Source organism: Nelusetta ayraudi, unplaced genomic scaffold (assembly GCF_046127955.1).
Source record: "Nelusetta ayraudi isolate G7.1 ecotype Tasmania unplaced genomic scaffold, CSIRO-AGI_Nayr_v1 ptg000048l, whole genome shotgun sequence".
NCBI lineage: Eukaryota > Metazoa > Chordata > Actinopteri > Tetraodontiformes > Monacanthidae > Nelusetta > Nelusetta ayraudi.
Genome location: NW_027466098.1, coordinates 7,460,085 through 7,476,224, shown reverse-complemented (window position 1 = coordinate 7,476,224; position 16,140 = coordinate 7,460,085). Strand labels below are relative to the sequence as shown.

The following is a 16,140-nucleotide window of genomic DNA, read 5'->3' as shown; positions in this document are numbered from 1 at the left end:
TGAATTGTTTCCTGCAAAATAAATTCCCCATACATATATATATGTTAATAAAAATCCCTTTAAAAATGCTTTAAAATCCATTTAATGTATGCTTTTCTGATATACACTTATGTTGCTTCCTTGGTCCTCGCGTGCTGTGGCTTTGTTTGAGTCATCTTCCTCTGTTTAAGAGTCTCTAGGGCCCTGGACAAGCACTGCAGTGTATTAAATCGGCGCACGTGCGCATCTGTGTGTGTCTGCGCGCATCTGTGTGCGTGTGTGTGTGTGTGTTTGTAAACAGCTAATATTCCTCCGCTTCCGCTCGGACAGCCTGGATACACACACCCCAACGCAGGAGCGCAAGGAGAAATAAAGGACTCAACCAAACGTCTTCTCGCACTCGGCGAGGGCTCGTCCTTAATTGGTTTCGTTTAAAGGACGATTGCCGATGGTGCTGGATGATGGAACATGAGGAATTAGCCCCTATATCCCCCACTGGTCGGCCGCCTGCCAAGTCAGCCTGAGCTACTTTATCTCCTCTGCCACTGGCTCAAAGTCCACACCAGTACAGAGCGGCCCATTGATGCCCCGGCACAGTTCGCCTTTCTCTTCTGAGCCGGGGCCGCTAATCTTCCTCCAGGGTGGACAGAGTGCTCTTCCAGTCGCGCAGCAAATCGACCATAGGTCAAATCAAAACATCAAAAATCAATCAAAACCAATGGCTGAGTTGATCATGCAACCTTTTACGTTCTTCTCCATGCAAACTTGAAATGATTAATTATTCTCAGTATTTTTTTTTTTCCACAACGTATTGTGAGGCTGTATCAATACCCAGGCCTGTGCCTCTGTTGACAGTCAGTGGGAGGCTGTCTTTGCGCTTTCATACGGCGTCGGTCTCAATGTTTACATCCAGATGAGAAGCACATAATTGTTCCGCTATCAGTGCGGGGCAGGAAAATCTCCGCCGTTTATCACATCAGAACTCCCTTTATTTGCTGTCCCAGTCTCCTTTTTTTTTTTCATCCCTCCCGAATCACACAGGCAGCAACCAAACTAAACCAAGCTTCACACAGACGTTCAGAGAGCCAACGTTTTTTCCCTCTAATTATTCTTGGACCTCGCTGCGCGGAGGTGAATGTTGGAGAGGCTTTACTCGTGTGGTTTTTAATTAGCTCGTCCTCACCTCTCACCTTTAGCGGCGGTGGAAAAAAAAGTCAAGCCATGTTGTCTTTACTTGTGTAACATTATTGTTACATCAAAGCATTGCGCACTCAATTTGGGCTTTAATGGATTTAACCCTCAACCTGCGGTTGTTTGTGTTCGCTTGTGTGCGTCTGTGTGTGTCTTGCAGGGACGGAGGCCAGGCTACTTCTCCTTCCTGGATCCCTTCTCCCCTGGAGTTTGGCTCTTCATGCTGTTGGCCTACTTGGCTGTGAGCTGCGTCCTCTTTCTGGTGGCGAGGTAAAGAGACGACGCTCAGTCCGCCGCGCAGGTGTCGTAGCGCAGAGAACAAAAAGTGCATTAAAACGCAAGGGTTCGTTTGAGGGTTATTCAGAAGGGGATGCAGTTTTCTCCTCAGTCTCCTCGCTTGATGCGACAGTACAGTCACAGAGGCGTGCTCTCATGCCGGCGGTAGGTCCCTGGCGTCATACTGACACCTGCTGGTCAGTAAAGTAATTGAAATGAGAGCTGCAAATCATTTGGAATCAAAGGAAACAGCAGGACTATAATGGTACATATCCAGCGTCTGTGAACATTGCACTACATCTCTAAGAGCTGTCACTACTGCCAGTGTGTTTAGTTACTCCTGAATATATAGACAATAGTAAAGAACCTCCTTATCTTATCTATGAGATCATAATTGTTTCTTCTCTTCACACTCAAATGTTAGATGAAAGTCAATTTTAATAATATCTTTTTTTTTTGTCTTACTTGGCTTAACATCCATTGTTAGGTTTGGCAGTTTGGTTATGGAGTAATTATTAGCACTGTTGCCTCACAGCAAAAAAGGTCCTGGGTTCAGTTGCTGTATGGGGTCAGGTGGCTTGTTCTTATCGTGCCGTCGTGTCCTTGTTAATTAATATCCTAAAAGTTCAGATCTGGATAGTGAAAACGCAAAGATTCCTGTATATTTGACCAATAGTGCCAAAGTGCCATTCAATTTCTACCTACAGACTGTCAAGACAGGCAGTCGGGCACGTTGGGGCATTACCCAGATACAAACCACTCAGGGTTTGTTTGTTTTTTCAGAGGAACAATGTTTATTTTAAACTGTAAACCAAACTAAACTAAGGGTGTCCCATGAGGGTAACTAATAACAAAAACACACTGAGAGACAAAAAGACAAGGTGGGTACAAAAGAAAGTCGTAACAAGACACTAAGGAAAAACAAGCGCAGCCCTGCGAGCAAATGAACACTTGGGCAAAACCCCAAGAACATCGTGACAAGAACCTCAGCAGAGGACAATGATCCAATAAAGACAAAGGGAGACAAGGACTATTTATACACTGGGGCAGGGGAACACAGGTGAGAGCAATCAAGGGCAGGGCTGACGGCACATGTGGCAGACGTCAAGAATCAAACACAGGAAGTAAAATTAAAGACGCTGACAACAGAATAAACAGATTCCAAAATAAAACAGGAGATACGCAGAACATGACAGAGACGGTGCAGAGTTGCTGGTTAGCCTAACGTGCATGTCTTTAGTCTGTGGAAGGAAACTATAGTACCTGAAGTAACCTCCTTGCTTTCAGGCAACAGTGCAGACCACCCTAGTAAAAACTGCCCTATGTGTGTGTGAAGGTGTTATATAAACCGAGCGATCTCAATCTCAAACTCCGCACGCGCCGATAACGCCGTCATATTTTGCTCCACCATAACCTGCAGCCCAGGCTCTAAACCTTTTTACAGCCTCTCTTACCAATTTCTCTCCAACCATTCTTTGGAAACAAAATAAAATACCAGAAAACATTTTTGCTTGGTTCCCGAGCTCATGCACTCCGGCACCTAAGGACACAATTTATCGGCGGCCGTCAGCCCAGTTAGAATTGCCTCTCAGGTTTCGCTCCATTCAGAAAACATTACAACTTTACTTTTTGGCCGCTGTTTGCCAGTTTTGTTTCGTTTTATCCCCGTCTGTGATTCTCTCCGCCAGACTGACGCCTTACGAGTGGTACAACCCCCACCCCTATCTCAAGGGCCGCTGCAACCTACTCATTAACCAGTACTCGCTCGGCAACAGCTTCTGGTTCCCGGTTGGAGGCTTCATGCAGCAAGGATCCACCATTGCGCCCAGGGCTCTTTCCACCCGCTGTGTCAGCGGAGTGTGGTGAGTACGCCGGCGCCCTCGTCTGAACCTGTCGACGCACACGGCTGTGTTGTTTTTTGGGTTTTTTTCTCCCTCCATTCTGTTTTGACTTCATGCATTTTGGCCTTCGGCATAATGTACACGATCGTTCAACAGTTTGGGGCCACTGACTCAGCTTCATGAAATAATGATCTTGAATGCTCTGCGATCATTAGGACTCGACAAAAATCAGTCAAGAACAAGTATGGAAGCATTTCAGTGTTTTGTGAAAACCATTACCAAAGTCTAATAGTCAAAAATTGTGTGTGAACGCACCAAAGGTAGGCCTTAAAATATAAACCATGATGCTTTATTTACTCTCTCACGGTTTAGTGATTATAACACAAAGCTTGGTTTTAGAAATGTTTACATTTTTTTTTTTTTGCCATTTTAAAGCATTCAGCTTCTGTAATGATGGCCACAAACTTGACATTCATTCTCACAAATCCCATTCAGTCGAGGCAACAACTGTCAAATCCATCCCATAATGTGTTCCGCACATCCTGACTGATTGTCCTGCTCTTTTCATTTCATTTCATTTCAACTCTTCATGTTCTTAGAGCAGTCCGCTAGATTATTTCATCAAACGGGCTACAATGGAGTTCAATGCAGAAATGAGTCCCCAACTTTTGAACAGTGGTGCATCTCATCTGTGTGTTGTTCTTCAAAGCCTCTTTCCGCATTAGCGGTTTCAGAGCCGGGCTGTGTTGGCAGCTCTGCACGCGCTGCAATCGCAGTCCTTCCGCTCAAACCTCACCTTCATTTCACTCTAAAGCGAAACTCATCTCCATCTGTACTCCCTCACCCAGTCACCCCATCCAATGAACATCCTGCAGAGCCTCCCCACCTGCTCCCATCAGGTGCGCTCGCCTCTTCATCACTCCTGCACACTTCGCCGACACTCGCCCTCCCGTTTGCATTGAGAACCTCCAATCCGTCCGCTGGCTTCCCTCCGCAGGTGGGCGTTCACCCTGATCATCATCTCGTCCTACACCGCCAACCTGGCCGCCTTCCTCACCGTGCAGAGGATGGAGGTGCCCATCGAGTCGGTGGACGACCTGGCGGATCAGACGGCGATAGAGTACGGCACCATGCACGGAGGATCCACCATGACCTTCTTCCAGGTTCGGGGGGCGGGGGGGCCATTTGCACACACGCACACACAGGCCCCACCTGAGGGCCCCCGAGAGTGATCAATGGGCCATCAGCGATGCTACCCTCCTCATCGCCTCCCCCGTCCTTCCTGTCCTCGTCCTTTAACCACCGGTTTTTATCTGCTTCCTGTCCGCTCCTTTGCTGCAGTCATTCGATATCCTCCTCCTCCTCCTCCTCCTCCTCCTGGGGGAGGAAGGCCCCTGAGGAGAGGCGCACGTGCCGTCCTCTTTCATCGTCTCCGGGGTTGACCTCAAGAGTGAATGTGAGAGTATGGGAAAATAGAGTGCTCCACAGGGGCTCACGGACAGCGAGGCATGATTGGGTGGGAAGGTGGAGAGACGCATTACCCTTGTCTACGCTTTTTGAGATTTTGCATCCAGCGGACCATGAATAAGCCACGGCGGACAGGGCAGGTAGCAGCAGAGGACAGCCAGCGATGTCGGGGACAGATTCCGTGAAAAAAATTAAAATAAAAAAAAGTCTGCAGCTACTTGTTTGGGGCGATGCATTCACATGAACTCGACTGCAGAATTTTGTCAGTAAAAGTTTGCCACGTCTCACGTCTCCCACAGAACTCCCGCTACCAGACCTACCAGCGCATGTGGAACTTCATGCACTCCAAGCAGCCCAGCGTGTTCGTGAAGAGCACGGAGGAGGGCATCGCCCGCGTTCTCAACTCCAACTACGCCTTCCTGCTGGAGAGCACCATGAACGAGTACTACCGCCAGAGGAACTGCAACCTGACCCAGATCGGAGGGCTGCTGGACACCAAGGGCTACGGGATCGGCATGCCGCTAGGTGAGTCGGGGTCGGGGGGGAGAGGAGAGGCTGACCCACGCGCCCACATGGGGGACCTGGCGGGCGCCAGCGGTTGTTCAGCAAAGCAGACAGGAAAGACGAAAGGCAGATAAAGGCGGAGCTGCGTTGTATAATTCATGTTTTTAGATGAAAAGGAACACGGAGAAGGGGCGTTAGCTGGAGGATGGACCGTAAACGCCACATTGGAGGGTGTAATTGAAAGGAAAGCCTTCGGAAAAGCCAAACCATTAGCAGTTATCACGGGGGGGAAAATGATGCAAAACTGGAGAAACTGAAGGAGACTTACTGCTTCAGTAGAGCGGCTGTTTGCACGCTGTGAGGGGAGCAGCAGAGCTGTGGATGTCTTGTTCCTGGCGAACTGCTGGAGAATAAATCTCTTGCTGATTTCGAAGTATTAAAACATTACACTGACTTAATGATGATGAGGATGAGGAAGGTATATACACAGCAACTTGTCTTGTAACCCTGCATTGAAATCTCTGTTTTGTCTGCCTTCTAGCTAACACATTGCAAAGCAAACAGACACACACACTGTTTGTGTGTCATATGATGCTATGAACATTAGAACTCTGAAACGTTGACACTGATCTCATTAGTTTAAAGAAAAAAACAGATTTGACCTTGATTTTGTGGGAGGCAAACATGTTTTAGCCGCGGCACAAGAATGCACACGAGTTGAGTGAAGTACTTTACATTTTCGCATTTGAACAAAATCCATGAAAGCATGAAAGAATTGTTTTTTTTCTTCTCCACAGGCTTATTTCACTTGCTGATTTGAGCCTTGAACATTTTCCCTCTGTACTCTTCTGTGAAGCTGGCTCGAAGGTTTCAAACGCCTGTTTGTCACACTTCACCGTCAGGCACGTTTCATTTTCAAAATTTGGACGAATGAGCCCTGCCACAGGTTTCTCCACCTTCCCCGACAGGCTTGTTTTCTCTGAATTTTTATTTGTACAAAAAGCACTGAATGAGCAATAACTTGACACAAATGTTACTTTTTGGGGGTTGTTTCTTCGAGCTTCTGCTTTTAATTTGATGAATCTTCTTTGTCTTCTGCAGGGTCAGTGTACCGTGACGAATTCGACCTGGCCATCCTAAAGATGCAGGAGGACAATCGTCTGGAGATCCTCAAGAGGAAGTGGTGGGACGGCGGCAAATGTCCAAAGGAGGAGGACCACCGGGCAAAGGGTCTGTCCACTCTTATTTATGAGCACCTGTTTTTTTTTTCCAAGCAGCTAACTCCTCTCCCCGCCCTTGCACCTCCCCTAACTCTGCGAGTTCAGGTCTGGGCATGGAGAACATTGGCGGCATCTTCGTGGTCCTGGTGTGCGGCCTCCTGGTGGCCATCTTCATGGCGGTGCTGGAGTTTGTCTGGATGTTGAGGCGGACGCCGGGAAACGAGGTGAGAGAGGGCTACCTAACCTGCGTCTGCTTTGTCTCCCTCTCCCCTCCCTGGCTCCCCGCCCCCCGCGGGGCTGCCAGGCTCCCCCGCTTCCGGCTCTGAGGAAGAGGAGGCGCGGGCCGGCCTCCAGCCTTCAGCACAAATTCAAATGAAATACCTCAGTTTTCTCTCACTCCCGCCTCACTCATGCGTCAAGTGTAGCAGCCGAATGTCCCAGTATCCCAAAAACAACACACCGCACACTGAATGTCGTAGCGGTGAATCTCATTGGGTGGGGTTGATCACATGCTCCATGGGTGCTTCCAAATGAGGTGATGAAGAATGTTGTGACTGCTTTACCATAGCCTTAATTTTCCCACTTCTGAGACATGAGATGCATTAGGCGCCAGTATGCACAAGAGCAGGAGTCGCCCGCTCAGCCAGAGGACGATTCGTCACTGCAGCGGTGAAATAGTCGTGGTTGTGTCCAAACTCACCTCTGATTGTGTGTGTGTGTGTGAACTGTTGTTCCAAGAACCTGTATTAAAAAAAAAAAAAAACAACTCTATTTATCACAATGATATATAGAATATAAACCCAAATACATCCCAGTGTATTTGGCTATCGTCGAGCCGTCTTGACCAATGGACTTCACACTGTGAATTTACTTCAATAAACATCCAGAATGTGAAAGTCAAAGTCCAGCTGATGTGATTTTGTTCTTTATTTTTTTAGCAGTGTTAAGAAATGTTCAACCTTGTCCTTGTACGCGTGTGTGTGCGTGTGTGTGAACTCGCTGGTCCCTCTGCAGTATCGTGTGTCACTGTACGTGTTCAGTGGTCCGTTGAACAATGACAAAGTGTTTGTGTTACCATTGTCTGCCTGTCGAGATTAAACATGTGTCGCTATCTGTATCTGCGGTTGTCTTTCTGTCGCTCCCACCTCCCCCATTGTACAGAGGTGAGATGCCTGCTGTTGGTCAGTGTGTGATGATCCAGTCAGTCAATCAATCAGTCAGTCAGTCAGTCAGTCTTCCGGCTTCTCCTCCTTTCCCTCCCTCTCTCATCCCCCCCTGCCCACACTCTTTCTCTCCCTGTGTGTGTGCTTGCAGCAGTCGGTCTGCGAGGAGATGCTGCGGGAGCTGCAGGGGATCGTCCTGTGCCGCGACAGCCTGCAGGCGAGGCGCCGGCGGGCGGCGTCCGTCATGCGGCCGCGGCCCCTGCCCCTGGAGGAGCGCCGGGCGCGGGCCGCCGCCGCGGGCCTCAGCAACGGCAAGCTGTGCGCCGGCACGGGCCTGCCGGAGCCGCTGTCCCACAGACTGGCCCAGGAGGCCGCCCTGGTGGCCAGGGGCTGCAGCCACATCCGCATCTGCCCCGAGTGCCGGCGCTTCCAAGGGCTGAGGATGCGTCCCGGAGGCGGTGGCGGCGTCGCCGGGGCCCTGCCCTCGCCCACGCACAGCGAGGAGAGCATAGAGTGGGACAAGACCACAAATAGCAGCGAACCCGAATAGCGACTGCAGCGGAAGTGACTTTGCCAAGAGACGCCTCGCCTCCTCTTTCCAGGGTTCAAGGATCACGTGGGATTTTTTTTTTTTTTTTTTTTTTGGATTCAGCCATTCGGAGCTTGAACTGAAAGGGCAGGACAAAGTTGTGTACTTTGTTTTTGCTTTGAAGGCAAAAGCCAGTGGTCTCTCTTTCTTTTTCTTTTCTTTTTTTCTTCTTTTTTGGAGTCTCCTTGGGTGGATTTTTATAACCTGGTCACAGGAGAGACTGATGAGTCTGTCTGGTTGTGCTCTGTCCCTGGTGGCCCTCTGCGCTGTGTAAAACTGGACGGACAAAAACTGCTACGGGGCATTTGTACTATGCAGTATTTTCAGTCATTTATCATTGTGTTGTGTTTCTTTTCCCCCCCCTCCCTCTTTAACTTATTTCTGTTCTCCGTTGGGTTATCGGTACTGAATATTGTTATAATATAGTTCTTAAAAATGGAAAAAAAAAAACTTTAAACAAGTTCCTTTTTTTATCTGAAATTCACTGTATAAACGTATATTGCCTCTGATAAGCTGCAAAAGACAAACGGACTTCTACGATGTTGTCATTCAAATCTTTTATTTGGAAAGTGCCAAAAAAAAAAAAAAAAAAACTCCATGAGAGTTCATCTCGTGGCTGAGGGGAAGAAAAAAAAAAAAAGAAAAAAAAAGCACCGCAGCCTTGAGACGACAACAACTTGGCGCGTGTCACAAACGGAGACGTGCCGACCGGTGGACCTCTTTTCTAGTAGTCATATTCTATTATAAACCTTTTAACTGTTGTATCTCTGAGTGGCGGTGATGGGTGCGGGCAGGAGGCCGCCAGGTGGTCGCCGTGGGAGCGGTAAAATGAATGAATGAAGGATTTCCTGTTTTGAATACTGGCTTGGGAAAAAAAAAAAAAAAAAGAAACACGATGGCTTCATACAGACGTGTGGCGTTGTCCTGCTTTCTCTCTGTGTCCACTTTCTCCACCTTCAGCTGTTGTCTCACAATCTCTCAAAACATCAACTCACCATGCACCCAAGAGATTTTTTTTAACCACCTTCAAATATCTGAGATTTTTATTTCAGTGCCACTGAATGAAAACGGTGTGTATCAGAGTGAGCTAAACGGCCCTGATGTCGTAAAGGGATTTTTTTTTCTCTCTAAATGTCGAGGCAATTGAACTTTTGTTGAAAAGGCAGCTTTAATCACCGCCTTCCCAGTAATTACTGCTCCGATGTAGCAGTTGTCACCCTGACATTTTGTCCTATCTTGGCCCATAAAGACGTATTTCAAGTAAGTTAAACATTCTCATGGCCATCACGTTAATACTTTGCATGCAGTGCGTGCCCCGAGGCATCATAAGCACGTGCGGCAGGAATCTCGGCAGCTCCTCTTGTTAAGTCGATGCACTCAAGTTTTTCCTTCGCCATCTAGAAGCAGCCAGAAACCTGCTGACTGCTGATAGCCAGTCTTATATTTTGCTTGATATTTGCTTTCGGGGAATAACCGGCGTGACTCGGTTCCATGTTTGCTTTCACCTCTTACTTTCCAGTGAACCGGTATTCAACCCGCAGCGAGAACTTCTGTGTGGGCTTTGGGTTGTTTCTTCTGAAATCATGTGCTACCAATGTTTTTACAGAAAAAAATCTTAAAATTTCTTCTTTCTTTCTTACTTTCTTTCTTTCTTTCTTTCTCTTTTAAGAACCCAACCTATGACATTAAAGGCCTTGTTTAACAATTTGGCAAATTCACAGATTGCGTTAATCCATGCGGTCATATGAGCAGGTACATTCACTTAAATTATCAGCGTCAATCAAAGACACAGGATGATTAGTGAAGCAAATGGGTGTGAATGATCAGGTCTCCCTCCCTCAACACTGATCAAATACACAATCCAACTACTCCAACGGACTCTTGTGGAAGTTGCGTCTTCTACATTCCCCAGGAAATGATAATAATGTAATGTTGTGAAGCATTACGGCACATGGAAACAATTAACTATTTTATAATGGCAGTAGCTGCGCGAATGGTCTGTTTTGAAATAATGTCGCCCAGCAGTTGTCTGGAATGTAGTTGCAGCCTCACATTTGCCTTGAAAACAACTCTGTCTCACAATGTTACGTGATTATTTCGTAGTGTGTTGTATGTGCAGTTTTTTGGAGTTGTTGACCTCAATTTGGTTCACTCTCTCTCTCTGGCTACTAGATCTCAAAACAAACAGTCACCGGTAATTAAAGGGAATGTACCCACTCAAATGACTACAGGGATCATGGCAATAGGGAAATCAGCAAAAATGTTCAACTATCTGTTTAACAGAGATCTTCTGGAATGTGATGGAATAGAAAACACATATGTATAGTATTAGTTGTAAAATCAATTAGTTCTCCATTTTTTTAAATATATTTTTTAATAATAATAATCTATATTTAAACAAAGAGCAGGTCCACTATTGAGAAGAACAACATACCACATTTCTCCAGTGGCCCAATTTGTGGGTCTGCCTTTACTCTGACGCCAAAGCTCATAGTGTGATCGAGTGGGACCTCAGACAATGAAGAGTGACATCACAGTGACCTTCCCCAAGCAGAATTTATTGATGAGAGAAAAATGTTTGCAGAGTGACATCAGAAGTCACCAACTTTCTTCACTCTGGGTCATTAAGCCGACCACTTTTAATTACTAACATTAAAATGGCAGAATTCATGAAATAATAATATGTTGCTTTTCATTTAAAAATATGTTTTTCATAATGCTTCCTGACCAAGAGTGGCTGTCCAATCACCCACACAAGGCCTTTAATTTACATATTTATAATACAAAAAAAATAAAAACTGAAAGCCAAAAAAAAATGAAACCAAGCAACAGCATTTTTTTTTCCTTTCATTGCCCTTTCTCGCATGCCACTCAGTCACACATTTTAAAGTTCCCACAGTTTCAGTCCTACACCCCTCTGCACTGTTCCCCGCTCATCTCTGAGGTGTCCGTCACAGCAAATCTGCCCATCAGGCTCCGTCAATCACGATGCCTGGAAAAAGTGGGACAGCGAAACAAAACAGCTTTGAGATGCCACCGCAGGCACTGCTCTGGGTGCCTTTATCCGCCACTTTCCATCTGTGCCACATTCCACTGGCAGGTTGCAAAAATCCACTGTGTTTAGTTTCCGGGTTGAGCTTCCTGACCTATCGATCAGTCACCCCCGTGTCTTCTCTGCTCATCAATCGGGGAGAGCCACATATTGATCCCCCCTTAAAATCAAAACCCCTCAGTGCCTGCAAACTAACAGAAACACACCGATGCTCTCCTCTGCCTCCTCTGGCCGCTATACTCCCCCCTACACGCCATCCACGCTGCCTCCTAATCTTCAAAAGCCCATTCACTGCATGAATGACCGTGATTGGTGTTTCAGGAGTAGATGTTATTGGGTAAAAGCTCTGACAAAGCCTAGTGTTAACTGGAGACCTAGCGTAGGAAATTTTTCTGCGGGTTGGTGGTTTGGAACATTGGGTTAAATATCTTAAATGACTTGGAATTAAATGTTAGGGGCTTGGTGTACCCCCACTTTATCAGTCAGATTAATCGGGGGGTGGGAAGGGTAAGCCCAACACTGCAACAGCTTTGGTTGCGCACCCAGTAACATTGAGTCTCACAGTGTGAAAAGGGCATTACATTACAACCTGCTGCTAATCCTCGAGAAACGGACAGTTATGGTCCTGTGGTCGTTGGGCAAACACGGCGTGACCAACGGGGTTTCCCAGTAATGGTCACCAGCAGTCGTTTACAGTGTCGCTATCAGAAGAGATCACTGCCTGTGTGTAGTTTTTATAGCGTTGACACATAAATACACAGATTTCGAGTGTAATGGTGTGGAAACGACTCCCTCCCCCGACTGTTTGTCTATCTTTCATATTCATTCAAAGAGCCCAACTCCGTTAGCGCCCTTAAATGAGATGTTTCTATCCATTTACTGAACGCCATGGACTCATGGGGTGATGGGGTGGGAGGTGTGAAGGGGCTCCCTGGACCCTATGCCAACTGCTCAAATGCTAAAATCATTTACGGGGTGCTGCTAAATCAAGCGTGGTTGGAACGAGATTGCCAATTACCTCGAAGGCGGGAGGAGCGGCGGAGTAAGAATTATAAGAAATCCCTCTGAAACACTGGCCGGGGCCTCGGCGGGAGGCTGCAGAGTTGAAGTGGCAGCGGGAATGCAGCCGCACTGTTTTACACGCCGTGTTATTTCCTGCGTTGACCTTTCAGGTTTTAATCATATTATAAACGCGCCCCTGAAAACAACCAACATTCCATTAGGCTTCGTCTCCTCCCGGCTAGTGTCGTCGCGATACTGGGTTTCAGACTTCAATAACATATTTTGAAAGTTATTTATTTCCCATACAATTTCCGATACTAGCTCTTAAGTCCACTCCCTCCACTCCTTGGGGTGAGCGCTCTGAGTGTTTGTGTGTTTGTTGGCGGCTGCGCACGTTGAGTATCAATATATCGATACTATGGAAAAGTCACATTGAACCGTTTTTACTTTTCAATATCGATATTTAATGAATATATCAACATTTTTGACTCACACTACTCCTGACTCTGTGACTCTGATTCAATGCGACACGCTCAGTTGTTTTTTTTTTTTTTGCCATTTCACAATCTAATTAGTCAAAGCACCTGACATGTCGTCAACATGCATGCACAGACCACAATGGCGGCCCATTCATTTCAATGGAGTTGCTCACCTAGTCCATACGCCGAAGATGTTTTTGGCTCCTGGGTTACTTCCACATTACACTGCCGGTAGAGCATGAGCAGTAGTGTCACTTTCCATATTGCCTCTATAACTCACTTGATGCACCTGAACGCATCAACCAATCAGAGCGAGCCGAGAGACGCAGGGCATCCAGCGCCCTGGTCTCACGCTGGGAATAAACTCTTTTCTAGAGATTTTCTGCCCTTTTTTAATTTTTTTTAGAAAGATTAAAAGTCCATCCATGACTTAAAAATCTACAACGGAAACATTAGTTGTGAAGTGTGTTTCAGAATATAACTGAATATAACAAAAACAGGGTATAATTACCTTTATTCGCGAATGATAATCAGCATCTCTCCAAAACTAATAGCTGCATGTAGACAACCATCCCACTACCGGCACAAATTAACCATCTCGTGGCCACGCGTTTATTACCTCGTGGGCACAATATAGTAATGCGTGGCCACACATTATTATTATTTTCATCCATGTCACCAGGGGGGCTCCGTTGTGTGGGAAAATGCTTTTTTGGGCCACATTGGGTTTTTTGGCTGCAGTACCTCGAGTGTCCACTGGGAGGGAAACGACCCGCCGCACCGCCGTGGAGGCCGCACTTGTTGCGGCGAAAACAGAAGGAGCCTCTCTTAACCGCCCCCTGCACGCTCGTGAATCAGCGGAGGATTTGCGTAGGCGTGAAGCCTTAATGGAGACTAATGAGTTCGACAGCTCGCTCATGTGCCATATATGCACGCGCCTCGCCGCGGCCCATTCATCACGCGGCCTGTCGGCGGATCTTCCCGTCTCCTCGGGCCCCGATGATTGGACATAAAGGACCCTGCCGGTGATTTACAGGGTAATGTGATCCCCGCGAGTCTTTCACTACAGCATTAAAGATGATAAGTTTTGCCAGCGCGTCACCTTCTCCCGCGTGTCACGGCGCCGCACACCCCGGCAGGAGTGGCGCACACACTCACACAGCACTCACTGCCACCCCGCGTGTCACACCGCTGTGTCAGGTTGCTTTCATTGAGTTCTCGCCTGTGGCGCCCCGGGTCCATAAATCGAGCGCACCCCAACCCGCCTTTCTGAACCGGCTGCCGGTGAATTTATGGAGCCCGTGATGGGCACTGAGAGTCCTGCAGGTGTGTGTGTGTGTGTGTGTGTGTGTGTGTGTGTGTGTGTGTGTGTGTGTGTGTGTGTGTGTGTGTTGTGGACGCACCACTCCCGGCGGTGACACAGATGCAGCACATGGCATCGCCGGCGCATCCGCATCGTCCGCGCTCGCTTGCTATTCAGCCGGAGTTCGATGCACCTCGCCGCACGAACGACTCGCGTCGCCTGCCCTTGAAGGCAGCCTTTGTGACTCCATTCCATTTAAATGAAGAGGTGTCCTGCTGCACCGCATCCGCGTGCACTTTCAGCCTCTACTGCTTTGGCATCCGCTTCCAAGAAAACAGCAGAATGTTTTTTGTTTAATTGCTCTCCTGATTGTCATTCTTAGCTAATCACTCAAGCTCTCGCTGACGTGATGCAAAGGTGAACAGCATGCATGCATGCATCTCCCTGCAGCAGCCAGTGATCACTGGACGAAGATTCCATACAGCTCCAGTCAGTGGAAACTACAAATACTCAAAGGCAGGCAGTCAGTTTTATAATCAGAAATTAAAGATGTGAAGTTTTTAGTGTGTGCATATGGATAAAAGGTCAGCAGACTGCAAAGAATTCCCCTCATGGGTGAGATCCTGTCCAGGCTGCCATGCAGCCTTTTGTCCAGTGACAGTTGTTGCTGAACATATTGACCAAAACATCTCGACATTGTTTGTCTTTCAGAGGAATAAAATGGAGCTTTATTTACTTTGTGTCCTGTTCCCTTCGCTATTCATTCCTGCCTTGATTGATGGCTCCCAGATGGGAAAGCATTGATTACCTCTGTGTGTGTGTGTGTGTGTGTGTGTGTGTGTGTGTGTGTGTGTGTGTGTGTGTGTGTGTGTGTGTGTGTCCAGCAGAATGAATTTAGAGCCAGCGGGCAAAGGCGTAGGTGTATTGCTCTACACCAGTGATTGCTGCATGATTCATTCATCAGCTGCAGGCGACAGGTGTTCATCACAAAAATACAGCTTTTATTGTGAAAAACCAATTGATCAAATATGGCCTACAAAAGTTTTTCTCGCCGAGAAAAAAAAAAGAAGAAAGTCTGGCTAACTAAAATCGACTCAGCTCTGTGTTGTTGAACCTTGGGGGGGGGTGTATTTGGTTGACATTGCTGTGTGTTTTTCCCTCAGTCACTTTTCTGAATGACTCTTTTTTTTCTTCAGTAAACATCGTTCGCCTCGTGGGATCTGCTGCAGTGATGGCGGTCAAACAGGTTTTAAATTAGACACTCGTGACTGATCATTCACAATGCAGACAAACACGGCGAGCGTTGCTGTTTGAAGGCACTATACGTGCAGCATTCCGCTTGATTACACTTTGGGAAAAACACATTATGCTTTACAGAGATGGTAAGGTGGTGACATCTACGCTCTAATGTCAACGTGTAAACCATTCAAACTCACACCTATGGATAATTTAGAGTTCCCAAGTCACCTCACAGGCATGTTTTTGGACTGTGGGAGAAAGGCTGAATACCTGGAGACTCAGGGAGAGCATGCAAACTCCACCCAGGATCGAACTCACAACCTTCTTGCTGTGAGGAAACAGTGCTAACCACTGCGCCACCATATGGGCTAAAGTATAATTGTATAGCCTAAACTGGAATTCACAGGAATAGAAACAGTATGGAAGAGGATGATCATGTCACCCTCTGTCTTGGAATACTACAGTATGCACTTACTTCTACTCACCTGAGATTCTCTTTATATCCTAGTGGTCACTTGAGGGCTTGCAGGAAGCCGGTTTGCTGTGGTGTACCTGCAGTGCAAAACTACACCACCTAGCTGTGAAATTAGATCGAAACCAGCCACTTTAATCACTCGCTTATTTTTTTCTCTTAACCTGTTCCTGTATTTAAAAAAAACTAAGAAATTGGAACTTCTCTCGCACTCCAATTAAAAACATCACCTGCCCTCCCGACCACCAGGTGCACTTTGCTCATTGCCCCTCAAGCGCTGCGATGACTGCACTCAATCTCCTTAATGCCTAAACAAACAGAAACACATACTCTCTAAAGGCGGCGGCTGTTTGAGAGGAAAAT

General features: G+C 47.1%; 1 protein-coding gene across 2 annotated transcripts in view; it reads left to right on the top strand.

Annotated features, from left to right (window-relative positions):
• grik4 (glutamate receptor, ionotropic, kainate 4) overlaps positions 1–10,359 on the top strand; it is a 303,979-nt gene extending 293,620 nt beyond the window's left edge. For both annotated transcript variants that reach the window (XM_076036026.1, XM_076036025.1), the window contains exons 15-21: positions 1,331–1,440; positions 3,135–3,308; positions 4,285–4,450; positions 5,054–5,279; positions 6,360–6,488; positions 6,584–6,702; positions 7,793–10,359. In XM_076036026.1, the coding sequence (XP_075892141.1) occupies positions 1,331–1,440; positions 3,135–3,308; positions 4,285–4,450; positions 5,054–5,279; positions 6,360–6,488; positions 6,584–6,702; positions 7,793–8,191 (1,323 nt within the window). In that variant the 3' untranslated portion in view covers positions 8,192–10,359. The remainder of the gene's footprint in view (positions 1–1,330; positions 1,441–3,134; positions 3,309–4,284; positions 4,451–5,053; positions 5,280–6,359; positions 6,489–6,583; positions 6,703–7,792) is intronic.
• Positions 10,360–16,140: the final 5,781 nt, after the last annotated feature.